At 34.5% G+C, this 17,230-nt stretch overlaps 1 protein-coding gene across 1 annotated transcript in view; it reads left to right on the forward strand.

Moving 5' to 3' along the window:
- The first annotated feature begins 13,686 nt into the window (after positions 1-13,686).
- Kcnb2 (potassium channel, voltage gated Shab related subfamily B, member 2) overlaps positions 13,687-17,230 on the forward strand; it is a 389,384-nt gene continuing 385,840 nt past the window's right edge. The window contains exon 1 of the mRNA XM_013028439.1: positions 13,687-14,265. Within this exon, the coding sequence (XP_012883893.1) occupies positions 13,687-14,265 (579 nt within the window). The remainder of the gene's footprint in view (positions 14,266-17,230) is intronic.

Genomic DNA, 17,230 nt, shown 5'->3' on the forward strand with positions numbered 1-17,230 from the left:
GTTATTTGTGACTCTGAGACAATGAATTCTAAATTTCTTTAAGATTAATTGAAATTAAAATAGCCATGTGTGGCTAGCGGCTACCATACTAGGTAATGCAGATCTAGACTATTTTAAGCATGAACTAATTTAGAAAGACCTAAGTTTTAAAAGTAATATGGTTTTAATTCCAGAAATAAATATGTACTACGTAGTTCGTCTACACTATTACTATCATAAATTAATTCAGAAAATACCATGTTTCAAAAGTAATATGGCTGTAATTCCAGAAACAAACATTTATAAGAACTGTTGACCTTCCATTTACCATGTTTGAACATGACAACAAACCCCAGCAACCCAGACCCTGCCTTGGCTTACACAAATATCTCCCATGTTCTTCCCACTAAAGGGATTTGAACACACTGTCCCTTGTTTCTATCCATCGGAATTGGTTCTTGTCTGATGGCATTTCTTTCTTTATGTGGGCTGTACAAAATATAATGTAACATAAAAATGGAGAACTTAGTCTTTGGAATGTCTTTGTAATACAGCCTTCAATGCATGTTCATGCCCTTTCGTTTTCATTTTTTGTTCCCTCCCATCTTCCCTTTCTTGCTTTCTTCCTCCAGTCACCTTACCTTTCTAAGCCTCTAAGAAAATACAACCATACCGCTGTGCCCTTGAACAAGTTTCTGTTGCATATCAATTTCTTTTCATTTGTGTTTATTTTTAAAAGCTATTCTATAAATTTAGTTCAGTAACCAACCAAACAACAACAAAAGAACAAGATCAGCAACAGCAACAAAATGAAACAAATGAAAGATACTTCAGATCATGAACACACACATATTTCTAAAATAATGATAACTCTTGGCTGTCAATTTAAGAAATATATGTAATAGTTTCAGTTTAGTTTTATGAAGAGTGTAATATATGGGCTTGACTTGGGGTTTTTTCTCATTCATTACTTAAAAAATATTATATCTGCCTTTGATCCATTGAAAGTACCAGTCTGTCTAACTCTTGGTCTGACTCTTGAATTCTCTGCCCTGATTCTCACAGTAAAAGTATATTCTAACAGGATAATTTTGGGATAAGAATATGGTGTATAGAAGGCAAAATTCTGATTATAAAGTAATATTTAAGAAGGAATGGTCTATTTGACTCCCTTTTTCCTAGTCTGAGTAGCTCAAGAGCAAATGAGTCCATGGGCTTTCATACTAAATGTCTTCAGTTCATAAAATCATGTTATTAATCAGACTATCATTAAATATTAATCTACATTGGAGATAAATGCCACTTTAAATTTGGAATCCTGATTTTTTTGTTCTTCTAGAACTAAGAAGTGCATTTTCATTAGGCTTTATGGAAAGACTGCACATAGAAAGCTTAGAAATTATTAAAAAGCTGCCTCTTAAACTTGTCTTCTGGCTTGATTCGGACCCAACAAAATGCTTGGTTTTTGTTAATAGTAAATATAAGTATAAATATATAAGGAACTGGAGCAAAATATTATTATGAGTTTTTCTATTTAAAATTCTTTTTATATTTTTACCTTAGAAATAGTTTGTTGCCTGGCACCAGTGGCTCATGCTTGTAATCCTAGCTACTCAGGAGGCTGAGAACTGAGGATTACAGTTCAAAACCAGCCAGGGGCAGGAAAGTCTGTGAGACTCTTATCTCTAGCAAACCACTAGAAAACCAGAAGTGGTTCTATGGCTCAAGGGGTAGAGTGCTTGCCTTGAGCTGAAGAGCTGGACAGCGCCCAGGTCCGGAGTTCAAGTCCCATGATTGAAGAAAAAATATTGTAAAGGTGATGGACAGGGGGTTTACAGTTACATATGTAAGATGAGTACATTTCTGTTTAAACACTGTTATCCCCTCCCTCATTTTCTCCCACTTACCACTCTCCCTTCTTCTCCCCCCCAAGTTGTAAAGTTCATTTCCAACATAGTGTCTAGTGAGTTTCATTGTTGCATTGGAACTGCATATTAATTTCTCTTCTTTTGCAGCAATGTGTTTAAATTATGTGGAAAGCTACTTCTAGGTTCTAGTTAAATAATTATTCTAGTCAATAATACTCCTTTGATCTGTCAAGTATGTGCTACAAGCATCACAAATCCCAAAATTTCTATAATCTTCCTTGTAGTATTTTTGGTGCTGTGAAACAGAGATTTCTTAGGAAAGAACTTAATTTCAGAAATCTTGGCTACTAAGTCTAATGCTGAGTAGCCCCTAGCAAGATTGATTGAATACAAAGATGTGGCTTCCTCAGTTAGAGTTCAGACCTTTCCAAATTCTGTGAATTTTTCTTACTCTTAACATTAAAAAAAATCTTTCTAATCTATACTAACCATAAATGTAGACTACTAAGATAAATACATTTAAAAGTCACAAAATAAAAATATTTAGCTTCAGAATCTTAGAACTTCAAACACAGTTGCCAATCTTAACATCTCTATCTATAAAAATTTAACATACAATGATTGATTTTGCACATGCCATTTTAACCAAGGCATAGAGTTAGTAGTACAGAGATTATTTGTGACTTCTCTTTCCTTCTATATCATGTTAGAAGAATAATTCAATATTTGTATTTAGTACTCTGAGAATACTGATATTCAAGGAAAATCCTCAGTCTTATACATTAGGATTATAGATTTTTAGATTAGGTTAATAATAAAGTGTAATTCTGGATCCAGCCCTTATTAATCAAGTTATGTTGGGCAGGAAACTTACTTTTCTGAAACTCAGTTTATCCTTAAATCAAAGATAGTAATGCCACCCCCAGGTAAGCTGAGAAATCATGAAAAAGTTCATTATCAGAAATATAGAGCAGACACATTTGTTGCAGAGATTTGGTAAATGATGAAAATGATAACTCTTAACAAAGTTAAAAAAAACAATGACATCATAACGTTGGCTCTCCTTCAAACACAACTCCAAGAATTTCCCTACCTTCTAGGAAATGTAAATCTTCCTTGTAGACTTTTGATCTTAAGCTGAAATAAAATCCAAATTGTAAATCTGAATCCCATGGCAATAGCTTATTTTATGTTAATATGTTCTTGCATTATGATAGAGACTACATGAGGTTTGAAAAGGTAAAAGGGGGTAATTTAAACACTCACCCCTTTTAAATCTAGAAGAATCAATTCTTTCTTTGAAGGAAGAATAGTGAAAAACTAACATAACTTTCAGGATGAATTGAAAAAAAAGGGAAAAAAAGGTCATAACTTCATCACCCTTAACCAGGCTGCTCTTTCAATGGGAACCATAGCTACCATTTATTTTTGATGATTTCCCTCTGCGTCCAAAGTAACATTCTCTCTTATACTGTTGCTACCATAATTTTGTTTGATTTTTCCCCACACTGTTTTTCAAATTATTTATTTCAAGACTGTATCATCTGGTAATGATCACATGAACTCAGGGTTTCTGTTAGTCCATCTGTGGTCTTTAATTTTCACATTTTTATTTTAGAAACTGTTGATGGAAATTGATGTGTTCCTTTTCTTCATTAAATGCCTTAATATTTTCTTATCAAATGGTGCTCAATTTTATTATTGGCAGTAAATTTCACATTTCAAAATTAATAAATGCTAGTAGGTCATCTCACCCATCTGTTTTCTGTTCTTACAATTAATTATCTATTTTGTTGTAGAACCCTAGTTTTCTGTACAATGAAGACACATGTTATATTAAAAGATAGGCGCAGGGTGTGTGTGTGGGGGGGAAGGGAGGACATTCATGTAGCGTCATACACAGATGGAACCTTTAAAAATGCTTCTTAATGATCTTCCTTAATGACAAGTGTGGATGGAAAACATTATTCACAAGGGAAGTGGAGATGGGGAGGGTGCACAGTTTAGAGAATCTCTGTCCTTTTCTACCTACTACTGAACAGGAAGAGCAAATCAAGCAAGCCCTTGTAATGAGCTATTGATTTTTTGAAACTTTTTTTCACATGTCATTTATCAATAAGGACGAAATGGTACTTTTGAATGTGGCTTTATCACATTTTGCACTGTAAATTTTGGCAATGGTCTGTTTTAAGAGTAAAGATACAGTGTCTTAGTTCTTCAGGGATGCCATTATAGAAGACTTTACACTGGGTAATTTATAAGAACCAAGAACTTATTACTCACAGTTCTAGAAGCCTAAGATCAAGACATGGCAGTTTGGAGCATGATGAAGGCTATTTCCTCTTAGACAGGGTTTTCTCACTGTATCTTTGCATAATAGAAGCAGTAAGACAGCTCTTTTGGGTCTTTTTATTAAGACACCAATTCTGTTTATGAGGGCTCAGCTGTTACCTTCCAATAGATCTCACCTCTTGGTATCATCACTTTGTCGGTAATATTTCAACATATTAGTTGTACAGAGACTCAAAGGCCCAGACCATAGCATTTGGCTTTCTATGTAGTATAATAACACATTGGAATGTATTTCTACCTCATTGGAATGTATTTCTACCTCACACCTTATTTTCCCAATCCAAATACTTCTCTGTTTTCATTTTCATTATTACAGAGATAGCCCTTGAATCTTCACACAACAATACAATATATTATTTAAAAAGAGAAAGGATCATTCTTGAAGGACATAGGTTTATCTTGTGAAAGAAAAATTGGATACACTGGCTTTGATAGTTTATTTATTTAAAAAATTCTGTTTGGGTGGAATTTTCATGATATTGGCTTGTTTGGACTGAATATCTTAGGAGTTTCTTTTATGTTGGTCAGTGATAGTTATTAGAGTGTCTTATTAACCCTAGTCCTTGTTAAAATGTCAAAGAAGGATTCAAAATTTTAAATTAATTGGAAGTTTCTATGATAAACTATGACTAGTTTTAACCAAAATAAGCAAAACAAGAACAAAAACAAAATCACACACAGTACAGGATATTCATTGCTGAATTTCATTATTCATGTACTCCTTCCTTTGATAATCCACAAATATTTCTTACCCACTCATAGGCATGGGAATTACTAGCTGGGAATCAAAGACAGGAATATGATGAGACATTTATGCCTTGACTTATGTCAAGATAATCTTCCTACTTATAAGTTAGTGTGGTATCTTCCTTTCCATTATAGCTTTTATCATAATTGCTTATCTTTTTATTTTTATCACAATTTGATTGTGCATCTGTTTGTTTATATCATGTCTACCTCTACTAGAATATAAGCCCCATAATGCCAAAGATTGTGTCCTAAGCTGAGCAGAGCCTCATAAATATGTCCCTTATGGATGAGTAAAAGATTTTTTTAATTGACTAGTAATGATAGACGAAAAGCACTATAGTATGCACAACAAACCTCTAACTCATTGAGGCAGGGATATTCTCTCTGAAGTAGGTATTCATTTTTTCTAGATTTTGAATAAGGTAAGAGTTTATCAAAAAGGAAATGAGGAAAACAGTCTCTCATAAATGGAAGTCATATTGAACTTGAGGAGTTGTAGATAGTATAATGTAGGTAGAATAAAAGGAAAATAATTTTTAAATACAATATAAATCTGCTTGTTTATTTTTTCATTGAAGTGATGATATTCATTGTCACTTGTAATGCATCAAATCTGATGTGACTCAATAAACTTGGAAAGGGTGAATAATAAATCAAGTAATAAAAATATACAAAAGTTGAGTTGAAACAATACTGTCACAGGTAAAAAGTTTCTAGTTCTAGAAATTCTTTTTTTTTACATTTCTTTTAGAAATTCTTAAAATAAGAGGATTTTTGTTTAGACAAAAGATTGTTGTCTTAGCTTCAGAATGAGCTAAGAGTTGGTATTTTGGTGATATAGGCAATGATCCTTGAGTTGGTACCTCAAGGTGCAGTTGGGAGAAAAAAAAGATGTGCAAAATATGACAAAGAATTGCATGCTAAAATAAAATAGAAGGAGCTTCTAGAACCGAAAGAGAAATGAGGAGGGGGGGTCTAGCAAGGTACATGACAAAAACACAGTGAAAGAGTTGAGATCCAGCAGTCTTTGTATCACATTGTGCCTTTATCCTGAGACCTAAGAAGCTATGGGAACACCTTGCATAAGATACAGTCCTGATCTGGTATATAGGCTTGCTGTATGCAGAAGCCACAGGAGACTGTTAGCATAAAGACTAGAGTTGGTGAGGCAGAAGTAAGGAAAGATTTCATGAGGTGCATCTCTCTTTGCTAGATCACAATCAAGTTTCCTGACTGTGGCTGTTGTCTTTCCTTAATATAAAGAATCTGAAGCAGAGAAACACCACAACTTTGTGTAATCAATAGTTTGATTCAGAGATAGACAAATGCTCCTTAAAACTTTGATTAGAAGGTGAAAGGCAGTGGTTAGTGTGGTAGGGTAGGATGCAAAGGGACTTCTTTCATTATTTGTAGGTCTCGGGGTTCTCTTTCAAGTTGAGCAAAAACCAAATGATGACAGCTAAGTCAGGTGACCTCAAAATTGGAACTCAGTTTTAAAATTTGTAAAAATAATGAAATGGGACCAGATCAGATCCAAGCTCCCTCTGCCTCCTTCTATGATTTTTGTCTCAAGAAGCTGTAAGAGAATAAAGTACATTGTAATATTTAAATCACAGAGACTAATTCTTAATATTGGAGCTTTAAAGACAGCCATGCTATTTATCATGTGGTGGGCTATGTAGACATAAGGAAAGGAATATAATTTGAAAGTATATATTTACTATACAGCCCCCAACTGAGAAACATGTCTTGTGTAAGACTCTTACTTCTGAACATTCCAAATGAATCATTATTAAATATGATCTAAAGCCTGATAAAGCCTAATAAAATGTTAATATTCTACTCAAATTTTATAAGAATTAGGAAGTCTGATTTTATTGCAGCTAAATCTGTCTATATAACACATACAAGTAGAATATGAACTTTGTCAGTTACCAAAATTGACAGATTATGCCATTCACATAGAACACCAGACAGAGACTAAAGGTTGTGAATTGTTTTGTTTGTTGGTTTGTTTGTGAGATTACAGGGTATCCTATTGATTGCCATTCCTTTCAGTGGTAGCAAGAATTCTTTTATTAGTTGTCTTTGCTATTTTTTTCATCACCTTTCATCTTTACTCCCTTAATTCTATTGTGAGTCTGGGAAGACCTTACAAAAGAAGACATTTAGAAGAACACACCGTCAGCCCCAATGTAAAGGGCACATTCATTGTCAGAATAGAAAGTCCACTAGTAGAACGGCAGGGTGCTCATATAAAAGTCAAGCTTTCAATATGTGTATGTTTTGAAGCAGACTGAAAATTTCCTGCCACAACTGTATCTGATATTTACAAAAGGTTCACAATGCTTCTATAGCAAGTATTATATTTTCAGAGTTGAATATTTTTGTCAGCCATAATTATAAGCAAATCCAGATGTTTATTGTTATTATAATGAACATATATTATAATTGTATAATCCTATCATCTATATGATCTGATTTTTTAATTTTATATTTTGGTGAGGAAAATTGTGTCTAAATAAAAATGGTTTATTTATAAATTCAGAGACATCTGTGATATTGAAAGTTACTCATATTATACATTTCTACTTATTACCTGCCTCTCTACTTCTTGCTGCAACACAATGCTTCCTTTGACCACTGAAAGCAAAGCTTTTAGGATTTCCTTTGAGTGTATCTAAAAAAAGCATTGGTTATATCAAGGATAAAAGTCTTGGATTTTTTTTAAACCAAGGAGCAAATAGTTGTGCTAAAATTGAGGACTATATTGACATTAACAGCCAATGATTGCAGCAAAGAAATGCCACCTTTTACTTTTCTGAGGACAAAGGCAGCATTTCAGTTATTACTGGAGTTTGACATATTGAAAAATTGTAGAGAGTATGAAATTGATTAATACTTCCAAGTTCGGAAACAATCCAAGCTTGCTCATTTTCTTAGAATAGCTGAAATGTTACAAGACCTTTCCTTAGAAGATTATATCTACATAATATGTTTGATCTGTTTTTTACTTATTATTTTATTATTTTTTTCATTTTGGGGTGAGATCTTAAGAATTTCAGCAGGTAATGAAAACAATTTGTTAAATTGGTCACATTGTTGTTTCATAGTTACGCTTTTTCTTTCACCAGCTATCTACTGCAATAATTCTTGTAGCTGTCTGAAACAGAAATTGTTGCTAAAAAATACACGATTTAATATCATACATGAACATGTAAGAAATGCTGTGGAGCTATACATGGTATGGTGTAGATTTAAATGTCTCAGAGTCATTTGTTTGCATATGCCTGCTCAGTGTACTAGAAATACCACTTAGAACACATTAACTGTCACTTAGATCTTTAGAAAAGCTTGCTTTTTGTCTTCACAAGATCGCAAATGTAACTTACTCTGCCTAGCTATACTAAGAAAGTGTCAACTGTATGACATAATTCTAGTACTTTTCAGACTACTGTAAAAGTAAAAATTAAAACAAAAAAAAAACAAAAAACAAAACAACAACAACAAGAAACTCTCTAGAGCTCCAAGCTGTAATTATAATGCCATGATCAGAAAGTTGTGTTTTGTCAGCTTTGGCCCTAAATGGGTGGCAATATAATTTCACTGCTGTTTGGAGCAGGGTGCAGCTGTGCAAAACTCAAATGTTTGTTGTTGCTTATTGCTTAAAGAGTTACTTTTTTCTCTAACAGACTAATGAAAGATTGTTTAATACATTTGCACTGGCCAACTTATTTGTTGCTAGCTTGACTTTCAATTGATCCAGTGGGGTGAAATAAATCAACCAATTACCAAAAGAAAATGGGCATTGAGACTTGGTTTTTGACATAAATGTGTGTTCAGCTTGTAATAAACTATATGTGTATGAGTGTATAACACACAGATGCACACACATACATAACATCTATAGAGTTTAAACACTGAATGATTACATTTTATATTATATCTGAAACACACCAAGTTGAATTACATGATTAATTCTTATGGGTAAAATTATTATGGTAGGCACAATTTCAAATGTAAAATTATATGTGAGGAAAGGTAGCATTGTATTCACTTTCATTATTAAAATTAAAAACATAAATTTGCAAACACTCTGGAGTGGTAAGATATAATACCTAACCCAGAAGAAAATGACAGATTCATTGCTAGAAGTGAAATTAATATGCTAGGAAAGGACAGAGATTGAATGTGAAACATTATAGAAAATCAACACTAAATAACAGAAACTTTTATGGTGTTCTCAATGATAAAAAGTAAAGGGCTCTTGAAGTACAATATGAAAGCTACATTTTCTTAAGAAAACAAATATAAAATGTTTTTTATATTGGCTATAAGGCCAGTAAATTAATTTTAATCTAAAGTGTAAAGTTGGTGATTGAAGAAGACAGGAATGTTAAAGACTATAGAACCACCTGGAAGGAATAAATAACCAGATGTCACAGGAAATCAGAGTTATTCCATAGAAATATTGTTTAGTGGGTCAACCAACTAAACTCCAGTCAGCAAGGTTAGGAGGAAGTAGGCCAGTCTGCCTGTGCACTGACATTATGAGCCTCATACCATCTCCCATCATGAGGATTCCTGAAGTCTCAGCGACTTCAGAGCCTGTTGGAGGAGGATTGCTTGAGCCCAGAAGTTCCAGACTAGCCTTGGAAGCGTGGTGAGAACCTGTCAAAAGAAAATCGAAGTAGACTGGCTTTAGATTTTGTTCTTTTTCTGGAAGAAGACTCAATATTTTTGGCTCAGAAGGCTTATTTTTTAAATTAAAGGTAACTTACATATGAAACTTAGGAAACATGAAAATGTATTTAATATTTGTAGTTGGCTAGTGGACTGTGAGGGTGGGAAAGTCTAGGAAAAGAGGAATGGGATAGAAAAAAAAGATACAGGGGCTGGGAAGTTGGCTCAGTGGTAGAGCACTTGCCTTGCATGCCTGAGGCCCTGGGTTCGATTCCTCAGCACCACATAAGCAAAAAGAAAAAGCCGGGAGTGGCGCTATGAGCGCTAGCCTTGAGCTGAAGAGCTGAGGGACAGCACTCAGGCCCCACGACTGGACCCCAAAAATAAAAGAAAAAAAAGATACAGGGTGTTGAGCAATAGAAACAAGGGAAAGTGTGAGAAAGCCACAGAGGAAGAGAATTAAGGGGGATTAATAGCTAGCAGATACAGAGGATCTATGGATTTCAAAGGTACTGTTTGGGGCATATGCTCTACAGTTTACCTGATTTGTTTACTTATGGTTATTCTGAGGCTTGAGAATTTATACCTTTGAGCCTGGAGTCTTTTCCATGTGCCATGTGAACATCTGGCCAAAGGAGAACAAAGCATATTTAACCATAGTAATAACAGAGTGGATCAGCCATAGATCTGAAGAAAATCAAATCAACGGGCTATTCTCTCACTATGGGTTTCTTTCTCTAACCTTGTTTTGAAGGAAGGGCATTGAATTGCAGTCTGTCTTTTATTGTGGGATTTGTAATCAACACTGGATTTCTTAAAATAGAAAGTTCTTGATCAGTGAAGAAGACATTTTGAAATTTAAGTTTAATGACCTCTCTTCAGTTTCCACTTGAGACATCTTACAAAGATGAAAATTTAGTATCCACCCATTAGTCTGAAATTACTTAAAACAAATACTAAATGATGACTCTGAAATACCATTGGCTTTTGATGATAACATTTTTAAGACAGCAAGTCACATTGTTTGCTTGACTAGACACATCATATATTTGTATCACGTTATAACATTGGAGTTAGTATCCTTTCTAGAAAACCTTGTACCTGGTATAATGATCAGTTGAAAAGAGTTTATCTTCTTCACACCAGTAGAGTGCATAACATTCTAAAAAAAAAACTAAAACGTAAGTTCTTTGAGTGATTTAAGTGCACTGGACATTGTCCCATCTCCGATCTGGTTTTCTTCTGTTTGCCTGATTTTTTTTTTGACAGTACTAGTTTTGAACTCAGGATTTTTCATGCTTACAAGGCAGCCTCTGATTATTTTTGAAAGACAGTCTCACTTTGGGCATAGTCTATACTGGGTCCCAATTCTCTTATTTATACTTCCTACTGTAGATAGGATGACAGATAAATCCCACTGTGTCCCAATTTTCCTGCTGAGATAGTGCCTGATGAACTTTTTGCTAAGATTGGTTTCAAACCACTATTCTCCTGACCTCAAACTCCTGAATCGCTAAGAGTACATGTGTGAGCCCATAGTGCTCAGTGTTTTTGCCTGATTTTGATATTGTGGCCCAATTCAAAAACTATTTATAGATCATATGGGGTACCTGTTATTTATGACTATTATTCTTCCTAGAGAAAAGTTAGACTTATTTCTCCTGTCCAGAATATTTTTAATTAATTTTATCTTTCATTTTATTTCACTGGTCACAATCAACTTCCAGAAAAATATATGAATAATCATATTTTATTTAGATGCATCTCCCTATATTGCACATCTTGTATAGACCACCCCATTCCATCACTCTAATGCTACCTATGAAGCAGATACTATTATTCTTATTTTGTAGACTGAGGAAATGAATGCCAGAGAGTTTAAGTTATTTACGCAGCATAGTTCCTCTTAGTGTTTTAATGAATAGTCATACTTTTGTCATCTTCAAAGAAAGCATGGGCATATGTGCTCAAAATATTCTTTTAACTATATGTAGTTGAAAAGCTCCCAATTCAAATGTATTTACTGGTGGTACATAAAATACTTCATATATGGTTCTCCTTTTTTATAAGCCTCACATATTCACTTGAGAGGATAGTTAAGTTATAGGATGGAAAAACTTGACATGCAAAAATTACAGTGCATCCCAGAAGAGTTCTAATTATAAGGACTTCTTAAATCTAAAAGTTCTTCACTTTGACTTGTGAAGCATGGTGTTTTACACTAAAGGTGTGGTTTGAGATGAATTTCTTTCAGCAACTTGGTTTTCTTCAAAAGCACTCAAAGGGAGGTGACCATGAGGATTCTTGCTGCTGAAGATCAGAATAACAAAATAAGAGATGGTACCAGAGCAGTTTCATTTTGAAGAGTTAGTACTGTGAAGCAAAAGAAGACCACACACTGGCATATGCTGTATGGGCATAGCATGTAAACATAGGTGCATTTAAGGCACATGATTGAATAAGTCCGTTTATGCATTTTCTGCTCAAATACAACCCTATTGTGAAGGCTGATTGTTAATCTTTACATATATTAAAATTTTTTTAGTGTAGAAGCATTGGGCTTGATGATGGGGGAAATAATAGGGAAAGATTGTCCTTGTTCTCCAAAGTTCCTGCATACTATGGTATGTATACTACTACTTTGTAGTGGTGGGGTGAAGTAGAAGAGATGTTTATAGAAAGTTTCATGATTCTACAGGGGGTAGGTAATGGACTTTCTGGAGGAGATGATGTCTGATCTGAGTCATGAAAAGGAATAAGCAGTTCATCAAAACAGAACAATAGTAACTGTAACCCCTCTGCACAGTATCTTTACAATAAAAAATATATTTAGAAAAACAGAAAAATAAAGGTAGGGGGCCTTCCTGGACACAGCAGGCGCAGAAAAGGCACTAGAAACACTGGTGTGTTGTTGGATACAGATCTCTCATTTTTGTCTCCTTATTCTTTTCCTGTGGTTTTAGTCAATCAGAGTCCAAAAATATTATATGGAGAGTTCCAGAAACAAACAATTCATAATTAAATAACTTTTAATTGATGATACTAGTATAATTATCTTATTACTACTGTTGATAGTTTCTTACTGTGCTTAATTTAAACTGTGTCCCAATGATGCATGTATAGGAAAGAACATGTATAGGATAGACAGGGGGTTCAATATTTACTACTTTCAGGTTTTAGAGAAACTAGCACTGATGGCCAGTACATCCTCTGTATTTAAGAAGGGACTATAATATAGAGATGAGGCAGAGATAATAGTGAGGATGTAGTTGTAGGCCAGTAGACTATCTTTACAGGGTTGATAGGACTTTACATTTCTAGTAACAATGAGCTTTCATGGAGTTTAAAGCATTTGAGGGTCAAAGACAAATTTAAACCATAGTAGACCACTTCCAGAGCTATGGAAAATGGTTCTGTGGTAAAACCAGAATTTGGAACCCAGTCTAAAAGGATGTTGTAGAGAGTCAAGAGATGGTAAGGGTTTGAACCAGTTTTTGGTGTTGGGGACTGGATAATATTAATGGAAGGATTGTTTGGGAGAATAATTTGTATCCTCTCAATGCTTATTGAAAAGTGGATGGATATAGATGGATATAGATCATGATTTCTTAATGGGGTTGAGGAAGACCAGAGAATGAGTAGGAACTAACTGGCCAGGTTAGAAGCATGGCTGATTTAAATAGTCTCCATTATGGCATGGATGGTTTAGTGTACAGCTTTGAGAAAGGGCTCTTTGGTGACACACTTGGGTGTTGTCAACCTCTAGAGGTATGCACAGACTCTTCTGTGCTGTACATTGTGTTGTTCTATCATTTTTTATATCCTAAAGCAAAAACTTATGTCTCCAAAAAAGGAGTCAGCAATTAGTACCGTGTCTCTGGATGATAACAATAGGATTGTCCTGTGAAAAAGGAAATACTCCAGGAAAATGTAAGTAACCAATGGCTATTGCTTTCTTCCAGCTGTCGGTGGGGATGCCTGCCCCAGAGGAATATTCCTTCAGCTGACCTCATTTTTTTAAGAGCCCTGGCTTTGTGGCTTTGTCCAGTTCAAAATGGCAGAAAAGGCTCCCCCTAGCTTGAACAGGAAGACATCAAGATCAACGCTTTCTCTTCCTCCAGAACCTGTGGACATTATCAGGAGCAAATCGTGCTCCCGGAGAGTTAAGATCAACGTGGGAGGCCTCAACCACGAAGTCCTGTGGAGAACGCTGGACAGGCTGCCCAGGACCCGCTTGGGCAAGCTCCGAGACTGCAACACACACGAGAGCCTCCTGGAGGTGTGCGATGACTATAATCTAAATGAGAACGAGTATTTCTTTGATCGACATCCTGGAGCCTTCACGTCTATTTTAAATTTCTACCGGACAGGGAAGCTACACATGATGGAAGAAATGTGTGCACTCTCCTTTGGCCAAGAGCTCGATTACTGGGGGATTGATGAGATCTACTTAGAGTCCTGTTGTCAAGCCAGATATCATCAGAAGAAAGAACAGATGAATGAAGAGCTGAGGCGAGAGGCAGAGACCATGCGTGAGCGTGAGGGAGAAGAGTTTGATAACACCTGCTGCCCTGAGAAAAGGAAGAAACTTTGGGACTTGCTGGAGAAACCTAACTCATCAGTGGCTGCAAAGGTATGAAAAGCATGGCACTGGGTGTCTACACATGGGCAGAAAAGGGGTGCCCTAGTTCTACCGGGGGTCATTTTCTTCATATTTTTGGTGAAAAAGAACAAAACACGGCTACCCCATGAGAAATCCTGTCTAATGTCTTTACCTAGTAGGATATAGTCATTCTTTCTGTGTGATGTCATAAAATGGTGTTATGCTTTCCTAAATACTATTATTTCTAGTAACAGGCCTGAAAAACAGGGTAAAGAAAGGATTTTGTTTTCCTTGGCTCCATATGGTGATGGTGACTTAGTAGTTAAGGAGAAAGCTCTACCTCAGACCCATTAGAAAGCTGTACCTCAGACCCATTAGGCACATTTTTGCAGAAAACCGGGATTCACACGCCATCTTGGACAAAGGGAAGATGCTGTCATTGAAAGTAGAGGTGTCTCTTTGCTTGGTTCTGTAGAGGTTCAGAGAAGGAGAGCAAAATATGGCCCTGTGTAGCTCAGAAGGATGGGGGTCACATGCCAAAGTGAGGATCTATATTACAAAGCTTACTCATTCTTTAATGAGTCAGCCTACAGGATGTATGGCCATTGACTTGTTTTGGGCTTTAACAGTGCTGTATCTGATGTTAGTTTATAGTTTTTTTTTTTAAAGTTAGTAAGGTATTGCCATTATCTCAGACTTCTTACAGAGTTTGCTTAAAGATAAATTTTTATTTTTCATTGTACATGTATATAACTAAATCTCAGAATCAAATTTTTGTCACACATTTCAGTATGCAATTCACCTACATAATGTTGTTTATGTAATTTTATATAGGACTTTAAAGGTTAGTGCAAACTCACATTTATTTCTTATATTTAGTTCTATATTGCACTATGAATGATGAGTCATCTTTAGCTGTAAGAGACTAGTCGCTATGTTTTGAACATGAGAGATGAAATGGAGAACGGGATGGAGAATGGAGAGTGTGTCATTGTATGCACTCTTACTTACAGGTTTTTTTGAATATCCTCCCTCTTATAAGTTTTTAATAGTAATGGAGTGTAAAAGTCCATCAAAACCTTTTGATGAGAAATTAAGGTTCTAACCAATAATCTGCAATATAAAAAACCAGAAGATAATTATAAAACTTCTCATTGTTTGATTTGTCTGATTTTGTTTCTCTTTGCCTTTTAAAAGCATTTATTTTCTGCCAGAATTTATACACAAATGGAATAAAATTTCCTTCTTTTGCATAAATTAAGACATACATATTTTGTGGCAAATAGAGGATTTTAACTAAGGTGTTTTTGTAGTCATAAATCCTTTGTTTTCTTTAATTATATCAATAAGAAAGAAATGTGGTTGATAAAAGATGTTGCTGTTGGCTATGTCAAGTGTTCAGTTATATATTTGAGTTGCTATTGAAAATATGGAATGAATTTGATGGACCTTAGTTTTAAGTGGATATCATGAACATTAAATTAACTTTTTCAAGACATTAGAGAACTGAAGTGCTGTTCATTTTCCATCAGCTAAATCAAAGAAAATGTGAGAAGTTAACATACTAACATACTTACATGTTCATAAAAAGTTATTAACATTATTAGTAAGTTAAGTACTGTTGCTGTAAAGTGTTTTAATTCTATATGTGTTTTTTCTTAAAGAATTTTTGGAGTAGATTTATTTTCCAATTGAGGAAATGCATTTTATTTCTAAGTTTTGAGGCAGCAGTTATCTATCTCTATGAAAATAAAATGGTTTGTTAAAATATATTATTATGTATCATATACATTGGTCAGATGACTTAAACCTGTTTCAACTTATGGATTTATGTATAGATAAGCTCTCTACCTACAAACTCCCCCCATAGCTAAAAACACTGATTTTTCAAAATTTCATGGAGCTGTGTAATTTTTCCTTTACATAATGAAGTGAAGTGAATCTTTGCTACTTCAAGTAGATTATTTTCATAAAGGATTATGTTTGTTCATTTAAACCTCTACATTTTCTTCTCTGAATGATGAAATATTATGGAAATTATTTACATTTGCTTGTGTAGTCATTTAGTAAAACTATTGCTCATTTGTCTGAGATTTAGAGCCTTTAAAAATTAGCTCCGTATGATGTCTTATGTAAACCACAGTCCTTTTCTGCATACTTCTCAAGTCCTATAACTTGTTATTTTTCTGAAGTAATCCTTGGTGTGGGGAGGGTGCTAATGCAGGTATGTGTGAATTGTATTTTCGTATATAATAAAACAAGTGGTTTTATTATAGCTGCAGTAGGATGATATGTCAGCCCTCACTTTATACTATGGATGCATCAGGCTTCTAAATATGCATGAAGCTGTTGTGTGGGATTACTTGGAATTTCTGAAGTCTTCATTACTGGCTTAGATCATCCTGAGAGATCTTTAGGGGAGGGTATCTGTCTACCTTGCTTTTGTGTGTTATTCACTTTTGTCATTTACTTGAGCATGTGCTCCAGATAGGCCATCTGCATTAAAAATAGAAATCTAGGGAAGAAAAAAATGTGGTCTCCCTTCTCCCCAGAATTGCCTTTACCAAGGATTTCATATCATTGAAAACACTTGTTTCTTTTCCCTATTCATTTTCCTATATTTTAACTTGTCTATAAAATATAAGTTAGTAGATTATTTACCAAATCCATTTGCCAAGGAAAACCTTTTTATCACATGTTTCATAATAAGTTAAAATACCTGTTTGTTTCTATGGGACAAATACTGAATAATAATTATAGTAATAGTAATATGGTATATATATATATATATAATATATACTATATATAATATAGTAATAGTAATTATTGTTCACTAGACAGTTACTACAAGACATGTTGCCCCATCATACTCTGCCCCTGGATATAACCATAGCAATCACAGGTCAGCCCTTATACAACAGGATATCTGCTATCACATAGAGGGTCACATTATTAATTGAATTTTCTGATGTTAATTACTGAAGTAAAAGCTAAA

The sequence above is a fragment of the Dipodomys ordii genome, unplaced genomic scaffold (genome assembly GCF_000151885.1).
Source record: "Dipodomys ordii isolate 6190 unplaced genomic scaffold, Dord_2.0 Scaffold109, whole genome shotgun sequence".
NCBI classification, from domain to species: Eukaryota; Metazoa; Chordata; class Mammalia; order Rodentia; family Heteromyidae; genus Dipodomys; species Dipodomys ordii.